Here is a 20,333-nt window from a genome sequence, read left to right on the forward strand (position 1 = left end):
GAAAACCTAAATATGTAGTGCCAAAGCACCCAAGCGAGAGCCGCAGGTTAGGTTTCATCGCCTGCATGACAAGTTCTCAATCTTCTCTTTCTCTCAGCGGAGATCCGAGGAAAGGCCTCATAGTTCGAAGTCGGATTTCAAGATGGTGTAAAAGAAAACAAGGTAGCCTGGGTCTACTATGTAAGGGCTATGGTTTATCCATCTTCATCCATCAATGTCAAAGGGCCAGATAGTTCTCAGGGTGCCCTCATCTTTTATAGGCTTGTTATCACTCAGTTCTGGGTTATCTAAAACAGCCTGTAATATCCCACTAAACAGTTCCTTATAAGCCAGCTCTGTTACTTTCCAGTTTTCTAAGGGTACCTCGATTCTTTCAGTAAGCGAAAATCCTGATGACATGGAGAGGTACTGTGCCCTATCTCCCTATGACTAAAGGTTATCTAGGTCTAAACCTTCAATTGCATTATTTAACTTCCCGACCAGGGATGTGAAGGAGGAGTCATAACAATTGTGCCAGTAGCTGGAACCATAACTTGAATAGCCCGAGTATGAATCTGTCCACCGTGGCGATGAGAACGACCATATGTTCCGTACGAGGTATTCATAATTCAAGTTCGGGAAAGGGGCCGCAGGCCTCGGCGACAGCAGACCATTTGAGTGCATCTGCTTGGAAAGAGCTCCATACATGATTGAGCTGCACTCAAAGCCACACCCCCTCCTGCCGCTTAGGAGAGCCTCACGTGTCTCATGAAGGAGCTGGATCAAGTTATTGACAGCTGCCTGTCTGCGTTCATTCATCACTTCTGCGTTCCATTAGAGACTGAGCAACAAGTAGAGTTCGTCTAGCCTTACCCATGACTTTATCAGGTATCGGAAGCCCCAGACCGTTGCTAATCCAACCGTTACTCCGTGACATGGCAGTCGATGTTAACTGTTTGAACTGAGTCGGGAGTTTGGAAAACCAGGAAATCCATAACCACAGAAATAAATCTCGAGAATATGTCGAGGGGATCTTTTCTTCCAGAGCGTCGATCCAGATAGTCGACCAAACGCACATGGCTTCCTTGCATTCATAGTAGTCGGCTAGGACAGTCACCTTAGCAAGCATCTCAAGAGTTAACTTTCGCGGTATATGGTAGTGTTGACTATGAATAGCACGGAGTAGGATCAAGAGCGCTTCGATGTCCCAGCCATCTGCAGTAATCTCGACTGAGCCTTTTTGCAGATAAGCAACACTTTCCTTCCAGCCGCCAGTGAGTATTTTCTTGAAAACTGAAGAGGCAAGCATTAAATGCTTCGCAGAGACTTGGATGCGGAAGCAACTCTCGTCTTGCTGTTCACAAACGAGTCCGATTTCGATCGGGTCTTCGACAGGTTGTTCTTCAGCAGGTTGTTCTTCAGCAGGTTGTTCTTCAGCAGGTTGTTCTTCAGCAGGTTGTTCTTCAGCAGGTTGTTCTTCAGCAGGTTGCTCTTCGGCAGCTTGATTTTCGGTAGCTTGATCTTCGGTAGCTTGCTCTTCGGCAGGCCATTCCTCGGCAGGCCATTCTTCGGCAGGCGCTGGGGCACTCTCGTCGGCAGGCTCTGGGGCAGGCTCTGGGGCAGACTCTTCTACTGGCAGTGGAGTCGGCTCAAAAGAAGTCCAAAGAGCGTTAGATACTTTCTTCTTCTTTTTTTTCCCCTTAGAAGTCCGCATTGAATCTGCCATATGGCCTGTTGAAGTTTCAATTATCTCTGTGGGATCCTGGACAGAATCGCATTTCTCTGGAAGGGGTTGAGAGACAATGTTGGCAACCATATCTTCATCCGGTTCCGCAAAAGGAGAATTTGCATTGCGCAATATTATCACCACTTCGCCATCTGGGTCAATAACATGAGTTGGTCGATCCATAGTGGCTAGGAATAAACTAGAATATGAAGGACTTTGCCGGCGAAAGAGAAAGGGAGAAGTATTAAAGCAGGGAATCGTGGACGATGTACCTGGGAGTCCGAAGTGGCCCTTGGCTTGAGGGCTTAGATATATTCTCAGCCTTACAGCAGGGTGACGGCGTGGCTGCCCATGATTGGAGCCCGCATATAGTACATAGATTCTGACATGTCATGCCATAATATGGCTTTGACGTTTTTGACTCTTTTCTCAGAATGGCAATGGTCAGTCCGACCTCACAGGCAAGGCTATATGACAAGCCTCCCTGCCACATCGCCGCCTTTTTTGCCTATCGTGGTATTGATTCAACAATCCTTTTTTCGTTAAGGGTGGAGAGACGCTGAAGGTCAAATCCATACATCCATTCAGCTGCACAGTTCTGTATTACTGTACTTCAAACCGGATCATTGTACTACCTACGATAGAGCTATCTGAGTACTAGCGTAATCTTAACCGCCTGTAAGTTCAAGGAAGTTCAAGGTTAGGTGTTAAGGGCTGGAGGTCCTCGGGGAACCAGGCTGTGGTGTGGCTGTGTGGCTAAGCTCAATAAAGGTCACTCTCGAAGAAGCCTTTCTTAAGACTGAATAGCCATTTTATGTTCAGTAGAGCGAGATGCGTTACTCGTTAGACTGTAGCTGTGGCGAAGTTGGTATGGTATTGCGATCAAAATGGATAAAACGTTGGCTAAGCATCAACCCTCTCAACATGCGCATTCGCACCTCCACCCTTAACCGCAACAGCCTTGTCAGCATGCACATCCAACCCCATCTGCCTCATAGCATTAACCCCAGAAAGCGCATCCGGCCCGTCAAAGATTTCAGCAACCTCCTCCAACCCCTTGCCCTTGGTCTCCGGGAAGAAGAAAAAGATCAACCCAAAGTGCACGCAAATCACACAGCACCAGACGATATAATACCGCCACGAAATGGCATCCATGGCGACGGGGTTGGCAAACGAGTTGTAGATGCCGGCCAGATTGCCGGTGAGCTGGTACATCATGCTCGCCTTTGCGCGCAGCGAGTACGGCACCACCTCCATGATGTACGTCGGCGCGACGGGCGAACACGCATGGTAGGCAGCACTGAACATGAAGATCATGACTAGCACGCCAGCCGCATACCCCTTATTCTTGAAGCCGTGTTCCTGGTTCAGCGCCGAGCATACCGTCCAGATCACGTAGGAGACACCCATCCCGCCCATGCCCCAGAGGAACAGCCTGCGGCGACCTGCGCGGTCGACCAGCATCGCGAAGAAGGCGGCCGTCAGGAACGACCAGACGGATAGGCAGGCGTTGATAATCAGCTGGGTGTGCGGGTTCGTCACGTGGATGGTGTTGAGGACTTTGGAGAGGTAGTACGATGTAAGCCCGTTGCCTGCCCACTGCAGCATGGCGGGGATGTAAAGTGCCAGAAACAGGCGGTGCTTGTTCCCCCGGGTAGCCACCCACTCCATCCAGCGGGAGGCGCGCTGCATCCTCTCCATTTCGAGCGTGGCCGTGATTTCGGCCATTTCGAAGCGGACGAGGCGCGAGGAGGCGTCGCCGTCGGCGTGGTATTTGGTGAGCATGGCGAGGGCTTCTTCGCGGCGGCCGTTGTAGATGAGCCAGCGGGGGGATTCCGGGGCGAAGAGGCTGAGCACGGCTTGGATGAGGGAGAAGAAGCATTGCAGGGCGCTGGGGATGCGCCAGCTCCAGCTGGAGTCGGTCATTTTGAAGGTGCCGTAGGTGATCCAGGCTGCGATGAGGGAGCCCAGCGACCAGGTAGTCAGGTAAAAGGAGACGAGCTTGCCTCGCTGGGAGGGGTAGGCGACTTCTGTTAGGAGAGGCGGGGCGGCTGTAGCGACGATGCCCAGCCCGAAGCCGACGAAGAAGCGCGAGACCACGAACATGGCGTAGTTGGCGGCTGCGGCCTGAATGATCGAGCCCACGATGATAATGAGTGAGCCGCCGCAGATGGGGTAGCGGCGGCCGAAGCGCTCGCAGAGCTGCGAGGAGATGAGCACGGAGATCAGCATGCCACCGGTTGGACCAAAGGACATGGCGCCGAGACGCGTGCCTGTTGGTTTGCCAAAGTATTTGTTCCATTGCGGGAGGGCCTGCATGCCGTTCAGCATGCTGCTGTCGTATCCGGAGGCGATTTGCGTGAGCAGGGCACACAGCAGGAGCATGTTGAGTTTGATGAGGGTCCAATCCCTATAGAAGGGAGGGCGTTTGGGAGTGACATCTTTGAGAGTGAGGCCCTCAAAATTGTCGTCTCCTTGTCTATCTTGGGAAGTCATCTTGTCTTGTCTGTCTGGCTGACTCTGCTGGTGGATTGCTGGTCCCCGGACAACAAGATGGTTGTGAGTTTATGTACCCACCTGACGCGGGGAAAATCTGGGGAACATCGGGCCAATTCCTGGAGTCAATCGTCCGACGACCGTCGGATCTTTTCTGGGGTTTCTGATGGGTTCGGGGCGGGCGAATGTGCTCGGGCATGATTCCTCCGAGCGACGATATAGTGGCAGTGATAAGCATCATAAGCATCGTAAGCACCCGCGGAGTAGCCTTATCCATCCTATAATTCTTAACCTGACAAACTGCAAAATGACTGTAGATGTTGCTAACCACCAAATCAAATCCTATGGGTCCCAGCCTCTAGAGAAGATTTTCTCGGAAAATGTGCTGGCCAAGATCCTCCGCGTGGCCGTCGAGGCATTAAACAATAATGTACCATCACCACACCCTACAAGATCATTGGGACAACGAATACTGACTGATACTGAATGTAGGACCCTCCAACCGAGTATCCGGAATTCGTCCCTCAAAAAGGCCCCTCGACAGGCCGCTACATCCTCCGCGAATCCTCCTTTTGGACCTGCGGCTTCTTCCCGGGACTGTTGTATCTTCTGCTCGAACGAGCCATCCGATACCCCTCGACCTTTCCATACCTCAGACGCACTCACACCCTCGATCCAGTCTCTCTTCGAGACGATCTCGTCACCCTCTGCACCAAATGGACCGCCCCCATCTACCCCATGTCCCTCCGAACAGACACCCACGACCTAGGCTTCATCCTCGCCCCCTCCCTCCGGCGCTCCTGGGAACTCACCTCCAACCCCGAGAGCCTGCGCGCTCTACTAACGGGCGCCCAAAGCCTCGCCTCGCGCTTCGTCCCCTCCACCGGCGCAATCCGCAGCTGGGACGCCCTCCGCCAGTCGGACGTGGATATCACGTCCCTAGAGACGGACTGCCTGGTCATCATCGACAGCATGATGAACCTCGATCTCCTTTACTATGCTGCTGCGCATCTGGGTCCGGAGCTGGCGGCTATCGCGACAACGCACGCAAAGACCCTTATTAATTCGCATCTCCGCAAGGAATCAATCGCAGGGAAACAGATACTGGCCTACAACACCATCCACGTCGTCAATTTTGACCCCGCGACGGGCGCGATAAAGGAGCGCCGCACCGCGCAGGGGTACGCGGCGGACTCAACGTGGGCGCGCGGCCAGGCGTGGGCGATCACGGGGTATGCGCAGACGTACGCCTGGACGAGGGACCGGCAGTTCCTCGATGTTGCCATTGGGTTGGCAGAGTACTTCCTAACGAGGCTTGAGGGTGCGCCGGCTTGTGTGGAGAAGATGGTGGATGGGAGGATGGTGGGCAGGTACGTGCCTCTGTGGGACTTTGATGCCCCTGTCGACGAGGCGAGTCCGTTGCGGGATTCCTCTGCTGGTGTGATCGCAGCGAATGGGATGTTGTTGCTCTCGCAGGCGTTGGTTGGGGAGGACGAGGGGCTGGCGCGGCGGTTCAGGGATGCGGCGATGAGAATTGTGAGTGAGACGGTGGAGTTTTCGTACTCGAGGGAGGAGGCGAGACTGGTGGATAGAGGACAGCAGGTGGAGGATGTTTCCGGGACGCGGTTTGATGCGATTCTGCGGAACGCGACGGCGAATCATAATGCGAAGGATCTGGATCGATACAGTGATCATGGGCTTGTCTATGCGGATTACTATCTGCTGGAGTTTGGGAATCAGTTGTTGAAGCTGGGGTTGATATAAAGTACTCTATAGAAGTTGGTTTCCCCCCTATGATATGAATGATTTCAAGTCAAGGACTGAATGCAGGACTACTGCAGCATGATACTATTGGCCCCCGTGGATAATCCATCCATCTCTCCCGTAGACTTCTCTTACTCTGGTCCTGTGTAGTCGCAACAGCAAAGACCGCCGTCACCAGGAGCGCCTCCTGACGGTCACCGTCCAACAGCCCATGTCTCACGACAGGAATCAACGTCCGCGGCGCCATGAGATTCGTATTCGAGTCCGGCTTCAGCGCCTCATGCTCCGTCCTTGCCATGGTAACTGCCCCACGAATGCCACTTGCCCCAGCTGCAGACAGGATGAGTACACTATCCTGAGATACATGGACCCCTTCCGCCAGGCCAGTTTCGTTATCCAACCAATCCTCACCCTCAAGGGCAGGAAGAACCCGCTCCCCACCAGGCGTCTTCGCATTCCCTCTCGGTACTCGCTCAATCGCAAACCCTCCTTCAACCAAATGCAACTTCTCCAGACCCTTGCCGCGAATACGATGAATCCTAACATGCCAATCCGGCCGCCAATCCGTCGGCGGAACAAGCGTAGTCCGCACCGTGATCTCGCCATCCACCCACGGCCGCCACTCGACCTCCGCCACGGGGATTCTGTCATTCTGCCCCTGTACACTAGCAGTCCCAAACCGCACAGGCGAGCACTTCCACTTCACAGCCCAGGTCGCACACCCATCCCGACTCAGCGCAAGGGTACTATCCGGCGCGAGCTGCTGTATCAGTGGCCCCGTGGGTACGCTAAACGCAAACGCGGACGAGTACGCGAACTTGCAGTATTTCGCCTGCGAGGCTTTCATCGGCCAGGCAACGAATTGGGCGGGGTTAAGGAGGAAGTGGTGGCCTCCGGATGGGTGGTTGCAGAGGAGTTGCTGTGGTGCAGATACAATTTCCACTGGTGTTTGTGTGGACGGGTAGGCAGCTTCTGGGGTGCTCCAGAAGGGATGCGAGTCGGGTAGGAGAAGGACAATGAGAGACTTGAGGCTCCAGTAGACTGATTGCGGGGAGTTGTAGTCTTCGGCCATGTACATGTTTCTGTTCTTTGTTAGCTAGTTGTACTGAATGGAGGAAGAGGGAGACGTACGGATACAAGTAGCCGATGTTCATTGTCCCATCGGCGTAGAACATATCGGCTGAGTGAGCTGCCCACCAGCGTAGATGTCTGAGCAGGAAGCCTTTGACTGCGCTGACGGAAGCCAATGGGTCTGGCATGTCGGGGATATCAGCGACAGCCAGCGCCGCGAAGAACCCTCCGCATGCAAAGCGATAGGTCAGGGAGCGTCCAAAGGGAATTGCGCCTCCTACTCACATCAGGTTAGCTTCTTCAACATCTATCCAGAGACAAACGAGACGGACCGTCCTTGTCAAAATACCGCCAGAAACTCCCCCAAACTCCCTTGCCTGGACTCGATATCTCTCCGCCCTCTCCGGGTCCAAATGGCTCGCAAACTTGACAAAGAGACACTGACTAAACTGGATCGCAAAGCTCCCAGAATAGTAATCCGCTTGCCTTCCACACCCTATCGCATCCCATCGCCCCGTGCGCATCGCCTCCTCCCTCTCCCTTACCTCCTCCTCAGGAGACAACCACGGCCCATCACCCGACCACCCACCCCCAATATAAAACCCATCCAGCACCTCAAAATCAGCATCCATCTGCTTTTTCACCTCATCATATGGGACGTTCGCAACAAGCACAAGCGCCAGGTTAACAAACACTCGAAACCACCGCCAATTGTTAACCGGCATGTCCTTCCCGTGCATGCCGCACAGCCACGCAACGATGTTCTTTTGAGTCAACTCATCCTGGCCGTGAAAGAAGGCGTCGGGCGCGAAGAGCAGCGCGCAGGCTAGGACCTCTGCTTCAACCATGCGCTGGTCGCCGTTGGCAATGGTGCCCCAGTATTCCGGATGGGAGGGGTCAGTACCGGCGCGGATTCCCTCGATCCAGGGTTGAGTGACATTCTTTATGGTTTCGATGGTGGCGGGGTCGGAAGTGAATTGCAAGGAATGTAGGAGGGTAGCGATTACCCAGAGTGGACGGGCGAATCCCTCGAGTAAGGCGGCGCCATCGTCGAAGTGGGCGCCGGTTGAGATTGGGAGGCGGATGAAGGCGTGTGCGGGGAGAAGTGGGCGTGGAGAGGGCGGACGAGGGCGAGGGCGGCGTCGATGAGGTCGTTACGCGTGACGAGGGGATTATTGCTAAATCCAGAAAGGGGGGCATATCGTCTCTTAATCTTTTGATGTATGTTTAAGGATTACTTTTTTCTACGGATTACATTCTTATTAAGATGAGGAGATGAGGGGTGGATATCTATCGGGGCTCGGGGTAAGTCTCGGAGATTCCTAGTGACTAGTCAAGTACCATAGGCTACATCTGATGCGAAATACGCATTGTTTAAACTGATGATCCGGTCCATCTCCGAGTACTGCTGGTCTAGCAGCATGGAGGTCACTTTCGTCAATTCGTCCGGGCTGCCTGTGTTGTAGCTCATTCTCGCCGGACTAGACTGCAGCATTGGTGCTAGATCTGGATGAAAGGCAACCTGTGACAATCCGGTTGTGCTTTCAGGTGCTGGTACTGCTGCCGGTGGTGTTTGCTGGCAATCTCCCGTCCATTCTATCTCGTTGGAGTAGCCCAGGACGTCCAGCTTAAAATTTTCGTCACTTTGACACGCCCGGTGGATGGCATTCAGCTGGCCAAAGTACCTGGCTGCTGAGTTCTGGCGGCTCGCCTGTACAAGGCCTGACCAGCGTGTTGCCATGGCATCGAGGCATTTCATGAGTGTCCAGTAATCTGGCGATAAGGGCGTACCATAGTATCGCCAGTGCACTATTCCAGGGGTCCGCTGTTAGTAGTTCACAGAATGTTCAGAGGAAAGGAAACCCACCAAGTAGAACCCTTGCACTGACAAACACACAAAAAGCAAACTGGCTATCCACAACTCCCTCCCGCGGACAATTTCCCAGGTACTTCTCCGTGATATTGGCCGTCTCGGCCGCCGCCGCCTCGCACGTCTCCGCGCTAGACAGGGTCGGCAACTTCACCACCTCCAACCACTCCGGCGGCGGATACGCAATCCGCTGATGCAGCAGAATCATCGACGTGTTGTGCGTGATATGCGCCAGCGTCAGGTTCGGATCCATCGTCACGACCGTCGGCTGCCGCGAGATATTCGTGTCCTTCCATTTCTGCGGGAGAAACATCTTCCAGCTGACCAGACGGAGATCCAGCTCCTTGAACCGCATGAGCCAGCTTCCCATCTCCTGGCGGTCGCGGTGGTTGATCCGCTGTTGGAGAAAAAAGGTCGTTACGCGGCTTAGCGACTCGGTGGCTTCGACGCGGTAGGCGAAGGCGCCGACGGTTGACATGTCGACCTGCGCGGTGGGGGATGGCTTGTCGGTAGGTAGGAAAGCGATGAGAGTGCCGATCTTGCCGGCGGAGCGGTCCCAGATGCCGAAGAAGGGTGTTGTGACGGGTTCCTCGTTGTGCCAGAGGCCGCCGTCGGCGGGGAGGCGGCGGTGGACGTCGTTGGAGGTGAGGCTGGTGTTCCATCTGCAGTTCTCAGCGGGGATTCGATGCATTCATCATGCTGGCAGACATACCCTGTAGTCACCGAGCAGAATCTGTGATGTTAGTGTTGGTATACAGAGAAGACGAGGGAGGACATACCTGTCCAAGTTGAAAACAGTCCAGAAGACGCGCCGTCGTTCTTCCTCCTCCACCCAGTCTGCAGCCACCGGGAGGGAAGGCCGAGGCTGCAACACTCGTCCAGTGTCGTGGTTCTCCGACTCGACGCTCAGCTGGAGGTACTCGACTGTCCTCGTCAAGGAACCTACAATCGGCCACGCTCGAGAGACCCTCCCGGATCCAATCTAACCTGTCAGTTTCTGCAAGTAGTATAGGGAAGATGAATCATACATCCTCAAAACATAATATAATCAAGGCCTGCAAGTTCTCCACGTAGAGATCGTCCATTGCGGTCAGGACAACAATCTTCCGGGATCGTTCACACACGGCTTCGATATCATCCAGGTCCGCCGGAAGCACAGATTGGTCCGCGTGCTTCAGCATCGCAACGACCATCGCATGCAGCACAACTTCCAGGCGAGACTTGTCCGGGCTCCTCAGCCGCCGCCTGAATCTCTTTTCGTGAAATATTGGGATCCACGGCTGTACAAGGGCGAAGTATGCATCGATCACAGCCTCTAGGACGGCTGGGGGAGGTAGACTCGACGAAAGATCAGAACGCTCATCCGGCTCAATCAGTGTATCATTCACCCGTCTCCGTTTGTTGGTTGGTGAGCGTGGTACATCAGACACCGAGTCCTCGCATTGTCGTTTACGGGTATGAGGCTGCTGCTGCAGTTGTCCAAGAAGGAGCTCCATTCCTTCTCGCAGCGCCGCAGCCACGGCACTGCTATCAGATCCTGGTCTATGCTCTTGTGGCCGTTCCTGGTGGAACACCACATCCTCAAGCGCCTCTACTGCCGTCAGATGGAAACCTGCATATCAAGAGATTACCTACCAACCCGTCTCCTCAACGCCTCCACAGCCCCGGCCTTAAGACCCGGTTTCTCTCTTTCCCCATCATACTCACACGTCGTCCCTATACCACTTAGCACGTGACCTTTTAGACAGAATAAGGAAAGGTACCAATCCTCCGACAATGAGCGCAGAGCGGAACCTCGCGCGAGCAGCGGAGTTTCCGCTTACGACAAGCGCGACAGGCAGGACGATCCTCTTGCACTGATACCTCGGCTTCCATTCTGCTGTTTCTGTTTGTCTCGGTGTCTGTTTCAGTAACCTTGCCCTACAGTCCGGACGAGGGGTAGGCTAAATACTCCGTTGTCCGGTGGAGATGGGCCGGCTTCCGTCCGAGTTCCCCGACAGAAGGCTAATTCGTCTGCGTTTCTCTCCTGTGGGGTGTCTCCGCGCGGGGTAATAAGCCTCGAATGGCAGAGTTTAACCTAACTCTGGAGAGGCTTTTGCACTATGGGCTAGTCTCAGCGGTTTAGCCGTTGTGGGCGCGTCTAGGAGAGGGGCTCCGTATTCCCAAAGAAGAAGCGAGTATGAAGATCGCTTGTGGATTTGAGTTATTGGTTGATATGTGCCAACTTATTAACCAAGTAACTGTCAAGAGTGCAATTGGAATAAATGAAAGTAAGCAGTCCAATATATCCCGGAACCATGACATCTAGCGTCAGACACGTCAACAGGTTCTCTTCAGCAGACGGATTGGAACTCTACTATTATGCTCTGCCCTGATTAATTGACGTCTGAGGGGCTCTTGTGTCTACCACTGTCAGTCGAGTCACGTCCTCCAGCGCGTTGCGTCGATCCTTGACGGATGCAACCGGACAGAGACTACCGAAGCAGAGGATATGCGCTTGGAGATGAATGCGCGGTGAAGAGCGCAGCTGTCTGCACAACACTCACACGTCTTCCAGGTCATAGATATTGCGATCTGTCGAAAAGGTGTCTTGGGATCAAACCGTCCATGGGTAATCAGCTTGTGGGATATCGGCAGCGACACATACGTCCACTTAGCGGCCTGTGACCGTCTAAAGATAGTCATCGAGGTAATCGTCATCGAGCCATGGCCGATATCTGAGGCTCCATACTGCTGCCTATGCTTGAATGGAGACTACTGACATCCACACTGCTCCTACCAGCTTCTGCCATGTACCCACTCCCTAGCAGGTACAATGTTTGCCTATACCATGAGCGTGTCTTATTCCCCTATTTAAATATTCCTTCGTGCTGATAGATATTAGCAATGAGAACATGGTCCTGCCTCCTCATTACCGGCATTGAGTCTACCTGTCCAGTATCGAGTTTCAAAAGGCGCATAATCCAATTGGCACAAATATCATACGAGCAAGAAGAATCCCACAATTATCTTCTGCTCGATCTCTGTCCATGTTAGAGTTGCCGATGTAGGTGGTTAAGTGCACTGATAGGTAAGCAGACGCAACTTATGCTGCGTGATGTCAGTGCTATGGAATCACCGGATAACGATCAGCCCACCATGGCCTGATCTCCATGCCCACTCCCCCTGATACCTTATATTCCCACACATCCAAAGCCAATCCAAACTCAATTCAGTGAAAAAGAAGAAATGGCAACTCCTCCACCAGTAATCATCGTCGGCTCCGGCCTAGCCGGCCTCTGCGCCGCCAGCACCCTCATCTCGCACCACATCCCGGTCCAGATGCTCGACCGCGCCCCCAAACCGGGCGGCAACTCCATCAAAGCCTCTTCAGGAATCAACTGTGCCGGGACGAGATTCCAAGACACCGACGACAACGCGGATATTTTCCTCCAAGACACGCTCAAGTCCGCCGGCGAGGCATTCACCCAGGCAAGTACCGACGAGCGCGCCCGGCGGCAGAAGCTTATTTCCACGCTTGCGTCTCGCTCTGCAGATGCAGTGCACTGGCTCGCTGACGAGAAGGGCGTGGATCTGAGTAGAGTCGCGCAGTTAGGGGCCATAGCGTCCCGCGGACGCATCGCGGGGCAGGGCGGGATCCGCCTGGTTTTTCGATTGTGCGGACGTTACTTCGGGAGTTGCAAGGGGAGGAGCTGTTTAGCCTGCAGAGCGGGGCGAGGGTTACGCGGGTAGTAATGGAGGGGAGTGCGTTAAGGGGGTGGAGTATGTGACTGGTGAGGGTGGAGGTGGACAGCAGGGCAAGGCGCAAACGCAGACGCAGACACACACACACACGCTCAATGGACCGATTATTTTCGCTACGGGCGGGTTTGCGGGTGATTCCAGAGGTATGCTGGCGCGGTATCGGCCTGATCTGGCCAATTTCCCGTCGACGAATGAGGCGAGGGAAGGCACGCAGCCGATTCTCGAGGCGGTGGGTGCGTCAGTGGTCGATATGGATTGCGTGCAGGTCCATCCGACTGGATTTGTGGACCCCCAGGATCCGGCTGCGTTGGTCAAGATTCTGGCGGCGGAGATGCTGCGCGGCGAGGGTGGAATCCTGCTCAATGGCGATGGAAGCCGGTTCGTCAACGAACTGCAGACCCGTCAACATGTTGTTGACGCGATTGTGAAGTCGACATCTCGGATGGAGACGTCTACGCGCCAGTGGGATGTGACGCTTGTACTTGATGAAAGTTCCGCTGCGGCAGCTGGCTCCCATATGGACTTTTACGTGGCGAAAGGACTCATGCAGAAGATGACAGTTGGTGAGCTTGATTTACCGGCGGTGAAGACCCTTCAGGAGTATGGCGATGTTGTGGCCGGAAAGAAGAAGGATCCATTCGGCCGTAAAGCCTTTGGCCACTGGAAATTGACGGAAGTAATGCCGGAGTACGAGGTTTATGTCGGACAGGTGACGCCTGTCATTCATTTCACGATGGGAGGGGTGGTGATTGATGAGCATGGCAGGGTCATAGGAGAAGAATGGACCCCGATAGAAGGCCTTTGGGCTGCAGGGGAGGTGGCCGGCGGTGTCCACGGCCAGAACCGTCTGGGAGGTTCATCTCTTCTGGAGTGCGTGGTTTTTGGACGTATAGCTGGGAATGAGGCGGCAGCATGGCACAAGGAACACTATCCGGCAGCTCCTCCCTTGAGTGATGATACAAGGAGCCCAGCATCATCTGCTCAGGGTAACGCATGATCACGCTGCTTCAGCGAAATCACCGGCTGAATTCTTGCTTCCCTGGTCTCCTGATCATTGGCCTCCTCAAGCCAAATCCTCGATCCGATGGATGGTGCAAAGGCAGCGCTTAACTCCTCTCATCCACTCCCAGCTAGTTCAATTATATGGTAAACGATAGTAATCAAATGATTGTGGGTATAGTTTGATGTTATCTAGCCTATCCATTTACTCATATACTATAAGTAACCGGTCCTAGTGACGCGCTCAGTCCACCCTAAAGCTGCTATGAGTTGGCCCGGCTTATGGGTAGGAAGCCCAGGTTGGGCTCGAGCCAGGGTTCCAGCCTGTTTCGCTTATTATACACGAAAAGTAGGGATGTCGCTAATAATTTATGGAGCACTAACGTAACATTAAGGCTATGTACGCTTAAAATGTCTAATCGACGGTTCCAGTGGGTGCCCTGTCAGTAAACATTGATTAGGTATGTCAAGGTGTGGTATGGCAGGTGAGGCAATATAGATATGCAACCAAGAAGTCGACGCTAGCTTCTAGTTTCATATAGGCTATACTTGTTTAGTAGCCCTGAGGGAAATTTGACAGGATAATGTAGAAAAAGAGGCTGTTGAATCGCCTTATAGAGTAAGTTGGGAGGAATCCTAATATCCATGCATGTATTCTGTGTCTCATTCCTGCGCTGCCACCATCAACCCCCTTCTTTAATTAATCTTCTGAATGTACCAGATAGTGACTTCATTGTGGATGTGAAAGAAGGGGTAATAGTTAAGAGGCACGGCTGATCTGATAGTTTGAGTCCAATGTTCAATACACTTCCGATCTAGTAAAGAGATCTTCCTCCCTTTTCCATGAAGAGAATCAGATGACCTCTGCGCGAAGGTTGATGTAGATAGATGCATCTGACCTTGTGACTTCCTCTTCTGAGTCTGGCTGCCTTGTTAAGATAACCGTCTGGACTAGAGGCTTCGAATATTTTCGAGCAGTCCAAGGGATGTCCAAGGTGCAGGAATTTCGTGACAGGTACCGGCTAATCGCCAAAGAGAGTATTGTCTAGAGTATGATACGGGTCGAGATTTGAGTATCATCACTGGACCCCTTGGGTTCTAGGCGGCCGGGTCGATGAGCCAGAAAAGCCTGCCAAATGCTCCGTGGCAAAGCGTTGAAGAGCTGAGACATTGCTAAGTTTCGACGACGCCGCATTTTTGGTGAGACCACTTCAGACTCCTATGTGAATTAGTGGAATATAGTAGAATTAACAGGGACGAAAGTTTGGAGAGCATGCAGGAGATCGATCATCTGGACTGGCTGTTGTATGCCCCAGCCGCCACGGTAACAACAGGCTGTTTCTTTTGGGATGTCTACAGGAGTGGCATTCTCATGTCTCGGGACATTCCGTGTAACTTCACTGGCCCGTTCGTAAAGAAGACATTTCTGGCTCCGCTCTGGAACGCATCCCTTGCGGACAGTCGTGTTTCCAAGGGCCGCAACTCTAGCGGGTATAAGAGCGATGGGACTAGACCCAGTTTTCATGTCTCACTCAATTTCCGTACGATAATCAAATCCCTAGGCTACTGTTTACTCCACCGCACCATGAAACTGCCCGTCGCTCTTCTCGCTTGCGCTAGCTTACTCCCTGGTGCCCTGTCCTTTTCGGATGCATGCAGGCAGGGTCTGCTATACTGTGGCTCCACTTTGGAGAAGTATAATGGTACGTACACCCCTGTTGAATCACAGGGAGAACTGTCTTGTCCTTTTGCTAAATCTACATTCAATAGGATACTCGTCTTCGGAGCTCATAGCGGCTATCAGTGGCAATCTGGACGCCCTTGTTAGACCCCAAGATGCCCTCTTCCGATGCAAAGATTCGAGTGGTGGCATTCAACTAAGTACATTCTGCTACTTGGGTTGCACTAACCCCCCGAATGGTGATACTTGTGCTACTGGAGCTTAGGTAACTATCTTCTTATGTATATTGTGACTTATGGACTTATACCCTTAGATATCTTATCTGCGAATCAATTCGTCATCTCGAGAATATCAGGCACACTGTCGGTTTCGTTGAGCTCATCAAGGTTATATGAGTGATATTTCCTTATAGCTGGTCATTGTACCGAACTAGTTATGATATAATTCTCTTTGGCCAGTACCCGAGTACATCGACTGGGTGCTAGGCATTGTCTTCGTGATCTGGCTCTTTAACAATGAACTAATTCCATCTTTGACTTGGATATGGAAGTTATCGTAGAACATTCGTTGCCGGCTATATCAAGACTATTGATGTCTGAGTATTTGTTATGACCCACCTGGGAGCTAATAAACTCTTAACTATGCTCGACTATGTCCCCTTGTAGTGGAGCTCTAGACAAGCCTCCAGAGCCTAACGACTCTGCTAACAGACAACGCTTGAGCTGCCAAAGCATTGTCTTTTCGCATGACGTCGCTACGAGCGCCAATGCGGGACAAACCGAGGATCATAGTAGTGTATAGTTCTCGGAACATAAGTGACTCGGGTTCCGTTTTGATTGCTCCCGAGTACCATATAATCCTGACGTAATGTTCTCCGACTCTGAATCGGAGCCTTAGCCTTGCAGCCTCAAGAAGTATATATATTAAACACATGTGTCCCCGTCGTAGCTTGGGTGGACGATCGAAACAGTACTTGTGAGCTTACGTCAGGGTGACCAGTTTATATTGTGTTGATATTATTAGGTTTGGATCCGGAACACATAAATCCCAGCAACATCGCAGGAGAGGAATTGAAGAACGCAGTTCCTTTCACTCAGGATAATGTCAGTAACACATACACGCTTTGATTCTCGTTCCTAATTTGAACGCAAAGATAACGTGACGGATATGCAAACCAGAGCTCCAAGATGCGCTACCCCTTCGATCAAGGCGACCAGGAGACATGGACACAGGTAGGACAGCTACTGGTAGCCACAGCGCTGTCATCCATCATCGGAATTGAACGGGAATGGAAACATAAAAGCGCAGGGCTTCGCACAAATACGCTGGTCGGAATAGGTGCCGCCCTTTTCATGCTGATCTCGAAACTCGGGTCCTTCGATGTCCTGGAGCGCGGTCTGGTCGTGCTAGACCCAAGCCGGATCGCAGCCCAGATCGTGTCTGGGATTGGCTTCATAGGTGGAGGAATCATTTTCAAACAGCGCAACGAGATCCGAGGGCTGACTACCGCCGCTGGCGTTTGGCTGAGTGCCGCGGTCGGGGCTGCCTGTGGCGCGGGGCTTCTCAGATTAGCAAGCGTTGCCACTGCGTTGTATTTCGTCGCTGTACTCGTCTATCCAACTGTGCTGTATTATCTGCGGCAATACCTGGACCGGAAGGACACCAGGGAGGTCTCGGCTGTGATCCGCTACCGGACCGGAGCTGATGGGTTGCAAACCCTGCTCATGAATATGATGGAAGCAGGGTTTCGCGTACGGGTGATAACCCGGCTGGAAGAGGTCCTTGTTAATCAGGCCGCGAGTAAAGGGCCTGCGTCAGGGGATAGACATCCGTCGGTTTCGAATTTCTCCAGGACACCAAAGACACCTGCGGCACATATTGAAAGGCTTGAGCGGATCTTTGACATTCATCTGACAGTGAATGGCTCGAGAGGTCCGGATAGTCTGATGCATGCGCTTTCCCAACTGGACTCTGTTATTTCGGTTTCCATTGAGGACGATGAAGGAGAATTCGTCCAAAGAGTTTGAAGTCAGATTTCCCGCATGCCACTTCACCACGCAGAGACGCAAGGCCACCTTGTGCAGACGCTGGACAGCATGACAGACGTGGTAAATGGGCTGTATAAGATGTAGGTGGAGGAGCCTGGATGAGTGTTAGTGCTGTTGAACGGTTTCCTGTAAAGCCTGCAATCTGACTCGAGCATACCAGTTTTTATACACTTTGAGAGGACGCTTTCATGCGTTCATTAGTGACGGTAGATATGGGTCTTTAATGGTCCCGGACTGCTTTTCTGGCGTGGTGATGTGCTGATACAAAAGGATATGCCAGATCGCTTCTTCAGCGGTAAAGTGTAATGAAATATGGCTAAAAGTGACACATTCCTGACTTTCCTCTTCGCCTAAGAAGGCATGCAAAGCTTCTCCTATCGCGCTGCAGTAATAGCCCTCTGGCTGTCATGAATAAACTTGGAATAGATGCTAATGTCTACCCAAGAGGCTTACGGATCGCACCAAGTCCAGAAAGCCTGTCGGCATGAAGCAAACAGATCACCAACAATAGGAATCGACGGCGGTTCAGCGGTGATGCGAATCCCTTGCTGCGGCAGGTCGATGTTCCCAGAAGAAAAAATCTAACGAGAAGTTTCCGTGATGCGTTTTCTCGACCACCACACCTCTATCCCAGTGCCTCATATTCTTCACTATGAAATGACCAAGGAGAGCCCAGACAAGCTAGGTCCGTTCATTATCATGGAGTCGTCGAAGCACTTAATACACCGGGAATCCCAGATGACGTACACATAAACCACCTTGTTACTCAGCGTAATGATGCCGTTGACTCACCTGAGGACTGCAGAACAAAGTGTATCGCAAGGTTTCTATTCCGGAAACTTGCAAGAGAGGGTCGATTCTGCAAGTACTATGACGGAGGCCCATTCAAGCTCTTCTGTGACGACTTCCGTCCGGCAAATGTTCTGACAAATGCGGGATTCAAGGTCGTTGGGGCAATAGATTGGGAATATACCTATGCAGCACCACTTGAATTCGCTTACAGCGCTCCGTTCTGGCGTCTACTGGAATTGCCCGAATACTGGCCGGAAGGACTGGATGACTGGGCAACTTTCTATCTGACACGTCTGGAGACCTTTCTTAGGGTCCTGGAAGAGAAAGAGAAAGTGGCGCTCGAGCGTGGACTTCTCGCCGAAGAACAGCGTCTCTCTACCTACATGAGGGACAGCTGGGAGACCGCAGATTTCTGGGTTAACTACGCAGCCAGGAGAAGTTGGGCTTGCAAGCCTACGGTTTATTTCCCATTATTCCTCCGGCGTTTGTCCATGCTTGTACTGAACACAATCCTGAAAGCATTTCTTAATTGAAGATATTATCCACATCTGACCCTCAATCCTGGAAAGGCGTTGCGGACCCTCGATCTTCGGGTCAGGAGCAACCTATGCTGAAGTATATAGTGCCATGGGCGATGCTATAGAGCTGAGAAAATTTGAAATTTCCTTACTCGGTAGACTTACCCTTTTTCGGTTCTTCTCATTTCGGAGCTCTGCTCTAGTCAAAGTAGTCCTGCACTAATTGATTATGTTTCACGAGCTTAGTGGAGTATATTGTGGTCTTCTGGTCAGCTTCACATAAGCTTAGCGACAATCATCTAAGAGTTGCATAATATGTGTAATACTACTATTTAGCTAGTCGGAAATTAGCGCTCATAACATAATAAACTAGCAATGATTATGGGAAAACAAGCAATTCAGACCCAACACTTCTGGTTGGTAATCGTTTCTTCCTGTGCATACATTCACTAAGTGCTATTCATCCTGACAAAGAATATACAAAGACCAATGTCAGCTTTAGCTTTGTCCTCTACCAAATCCTAACCTGGCTGCAGAAGTCAAGTATAAATAAGCTGCAAGAGTAGACATTCATCCATGCCATAACACTTCCTCGTACCCTACTGCTATCCACAGAGAAGCATACCTAACATTGGTTCGCTATGTATTTCCGCTTAGAAATTCTTGGGCTCTTTGCCCTAATTACAACATTGATCAGTCCGACACTGGCACTGCCTACGGTTCCAACCACCATCCCTTCATCTATATCGACCGTCTTCCAGTTCACTCGCAACGGCACCTGGCTCGAAAATCTCGCAGTCCGCCCAAACGGCAACCTCCTCGCCACGCGCCTTGACACCCCGAACTATGGCTAATCGACCCATCCAACACCAACACCGCAGAAGCCGGGTCCTTGTTCTACACCTTCCCCAACGCCACTAGCCTGCTAGGCATCACACAAATCGACAGCGACGTCTACGCAGTGATCGCAGGCAACTTCTCCATCTCTACCGTCAACAGCACACCCGGCTCCTACGTGATCTGGAGACTCGATGCCTCGGGTAGCGCACCATCAGCGAGTATTCTGGCCCGAATCCCCGAAGCCGAGTTCCCGAACGGGATTGCGCGCTTCGGGCAGAACCTGCTTCTCATTACGGACTCTGCCAAGGGCGTGATCTGGCGGCTGGATGTGAGGTCGGGTCTGTACTCGCAGGCACTGTCTGATCCCTCGATGCTCCCTGCTGCGGGCCAGCCGTATGCTGTTGGTGTGAATGGTATTGATGTGCGTGGGAGGTATGTCTACTACACGAGTACCACGCAGATGTTGCTCTGTAGGGTTCCGGTGAATAGTGTGGCGGAGGCCACGGGTCCTGTTGAGGTCATTACTAGTGGGATTACTCCGGATGATCTTATGGTCGGCAATGATGGGACGGCGTACATCTCGACTAACCCGGATAATGGACTGGTGCAAGTTGATCCGAGAGGGAGAGTCAGGTTGGTGGCTGGGAATCAGTTCACGATTGCTGTTGGTGGATCAACTGCTGTTGCTGGCAGCAAAGATGGTTCGGTGCTATATGTTACAACCAGTGGGGGACAGTTTTCGCCCATTCTTGGTAAGATTATTGAGCCGGCCAAGGTTGTGGCCATTCATCTATAGATGACTATG

At 52.3% G+C, this 20,333-nt stretch overlaps 10 protein-coding genes across 10 annotated transcripts; 6 read left to right on the plus strand and 4 right to left on the minus strand.

Annotated features, from left to right (window-relative positions):
- Positions 1-790: 790 nt before the first annotated feature.
- On the minus strand, positions 791-1,888 carry P174DRAFT_506358 (uncharacterized protein; the record flags this gene model as incomplete). Its single annotated transcript, XM_024831307.1, has 1 exon — positions 791-1,888. The coding sequence occupies one exon, from the start codon at positions 1,886-1,888 to the stop codon at positions 791-793; it is 1,098 nt and encodes a 365-aa protein (XP_024679317.1).
- Positions 1,889-2,608: 720 nt separating this feature from the next.
- On the minus strand, positions 2,609-4,201 carry P174DRAFT_376717 (hexose transporter protein; the record flags this gene model as incomplete). Its single annotated transcript, XM_024822714.1, has 1 exon — positions 2,609-4,201. One exon carries the CDS (start codon positions 4,199-4,201, stop codon positions 2,609-2,611), a length of 1,593 nt encoding a protein of 530 aa, XP_024679318.1.
- Positions 4,202-4,367: 166 nt separating this feature from the next.
- P174DRAFT_462901 (glycoside hydrolase family 88 protein) lies at positions 4,368-5,965 on the plus strand (the record flags this gene model as incomplete). The annotated part of the gene is made up of 2 exons (XM_024830190.1): positions 4,368-4,631; positions 4,694-5,965. 2 exons carry the CDS (start codon positions 4,368-4,370, stop codon positions 5,963-5,965), a joined length of 1,536 nt encoding a protein of 511 aa, XP_024679319.1.
- A 49-nt stretch (positions 5,966-6,014) lies between these two features.
- Positions 6,015-8,236, minus strand: P174DRAFT_494209 (glycoside hydrolase family 154 protein; the record flags this gene model as incomplete). The annotated part of the gene is made up of 5 exons (XM_024830857.1): positions 6,015-6,623; positions 6,651-7,047; positions 7,097-7,313; positions 7,386-8,064; positions 8,195-8,236. 5 exons carry the CDS (start codon positions 8,234-8,236, stop codon positions 6,015-6,017), a joined length of 1,944 nt encoding a protein of 647 aa, XP_024679320.1.
- Positions 8,237-8,369: 133 nt separating this feature from the next.
- On the minus strand, positions 8,370-10,491 carry P174DRAFT_394416 (fungal specific transcription factor domain-containing protein; the record flags this gene model as incomplete). The annotated part of the gene is made up of 4 exons (XM_024823631.1): positions 9,935-10,491; positions 9,686-9,888; positions 8,914-9,568; positions 8,370-8,861 (listed from the first exon to the last, which is right to left on the minus strand). The coding sequence occupies exons 1-4, from the start codon at positions 10,400-10,402 to the stop codon at positions 8,370-8,372; spliced, it is 1,818 nt and encodes a 605-aa protein (XP_024679321.1). The 5' UTR covers positions 10,403-10,491.
- Positions 10,492-11,938: 1,447 nt separating this feature from the next.
- Positions 11,939-13,846, plus strand: frdA (putative FAD dependent oxidoreductase). Its single transcript, XM_024828096.1, has 2 exons — positions 11,939-12,496; positions 12,639-13,846. The coding sequence occupies exons 1-2, from the start codon at positions 12,135-12,137 to the stop codon at positions 13,645-13,647; spliced, it is 1,371 nt and encodes a 456-aa protein (XP_024679322.1). The 5' UTR covers positions 11,939-12,134; the 3' UTR covers positions 13,648-13,846.
- Positions 13,847-15,234: 1,388 nt separating this feature from the next.
- Positions 15,235-15,595, plus strand: P174DRAFT_376820 (uncharacterized protein; the record flags this gene model as incomplete). The annotated part of the gene is made up of 2 exons (XM_024822717.1): positions 15,235-15,352; positions 15,420-15,595. 2 exons carry the CDS (start codon positions 15,235-15,237, stop codon positions 15,593-15,595), a joined length of 294 nt encoding a protein of 97 aa, XP_024679323.1.
- A 922-nt stretch (positions 15,596-16,517) lies between these two features.
- P174DRAFT_376455 (MgtC/SapB family protein) lies at positions 16,518-17,357 on the plus strand (the record flags this gene model as incomplete). Its single annotated transcript, XM_024822688.1, has 1 exon — positions 16,518-17,357. One exon carries the CDS (start codon positions 16,518-16,520, stop codon positions 17,355-17,357), a length of 840 nt encoding a protein of 279 aa, XP_024679324.1.
- Positions 17,358-18,118: 761 nt separating this feature from the next.
- P174DRAFT_360174 (uncharacterized protein) lies at positions 18,119-18,565 on the plus strand (the record flags this gene model as incomplete). The annotated part of the gene is made up of 1 exon (XM_024821746.1): positions 18,119-18,565. A coding segment is annotated over one exon (447 nt), but the record flags the coding sequence as incomplete, so codon positions are not given.
- Positions 18,566-19,329: 764 nt separating this feature from the next.
- On the plus strand, positions 19,330-20,324 carry P174DRAFT_462907 (uncharacterized protein; the record flags this gene model as incomplete). Its single annotated transcript, XM_024830191.1, has 2 exons — positions 19,330-19,448; positions 19,610-20,324. The coding sequence occupies 2 exons, from the start codon at positions 19,330-19,332 to the stop codon at positions 20,322-20,324; spliced, it is 834 nt and encodes a 277-aa protein (XP_024679326.1).
- Positions 20,325-20,333: the final 9 nt, after the last annotated feature.

Source organism: Aspergillus novofumigatus, assembly GCF_002847465.1.
Source record: "Aspergillus novofumigatus IBT 16806 chromosome Unknown P174scaffold_7, whole genome shotgun sequence".
Taxonomy (NCBI): Eukaryota; Fungi; Ascomycota; class Eurotiomycetes; order Eurotiales; family Aspergillaceae; genus Aspergillus; species Aspergillus novofumigatus.

Coding starts and splice junctions, on each gene's coding strand:
- frdA (XM_024828096.1), top strand. CDS start 12,135: ATGGCAACTCCTCCACCAGTAATCATCGTCGGCTCCGGCCTAGCCGGC. Junction 12,497..12,638: donor GATCTGAGTAGAGTCGCGCA/GTTAGGGGCCAT, acceptor TTACGCGGGTAG/TAATGGAGGGGAGTGCGTTA.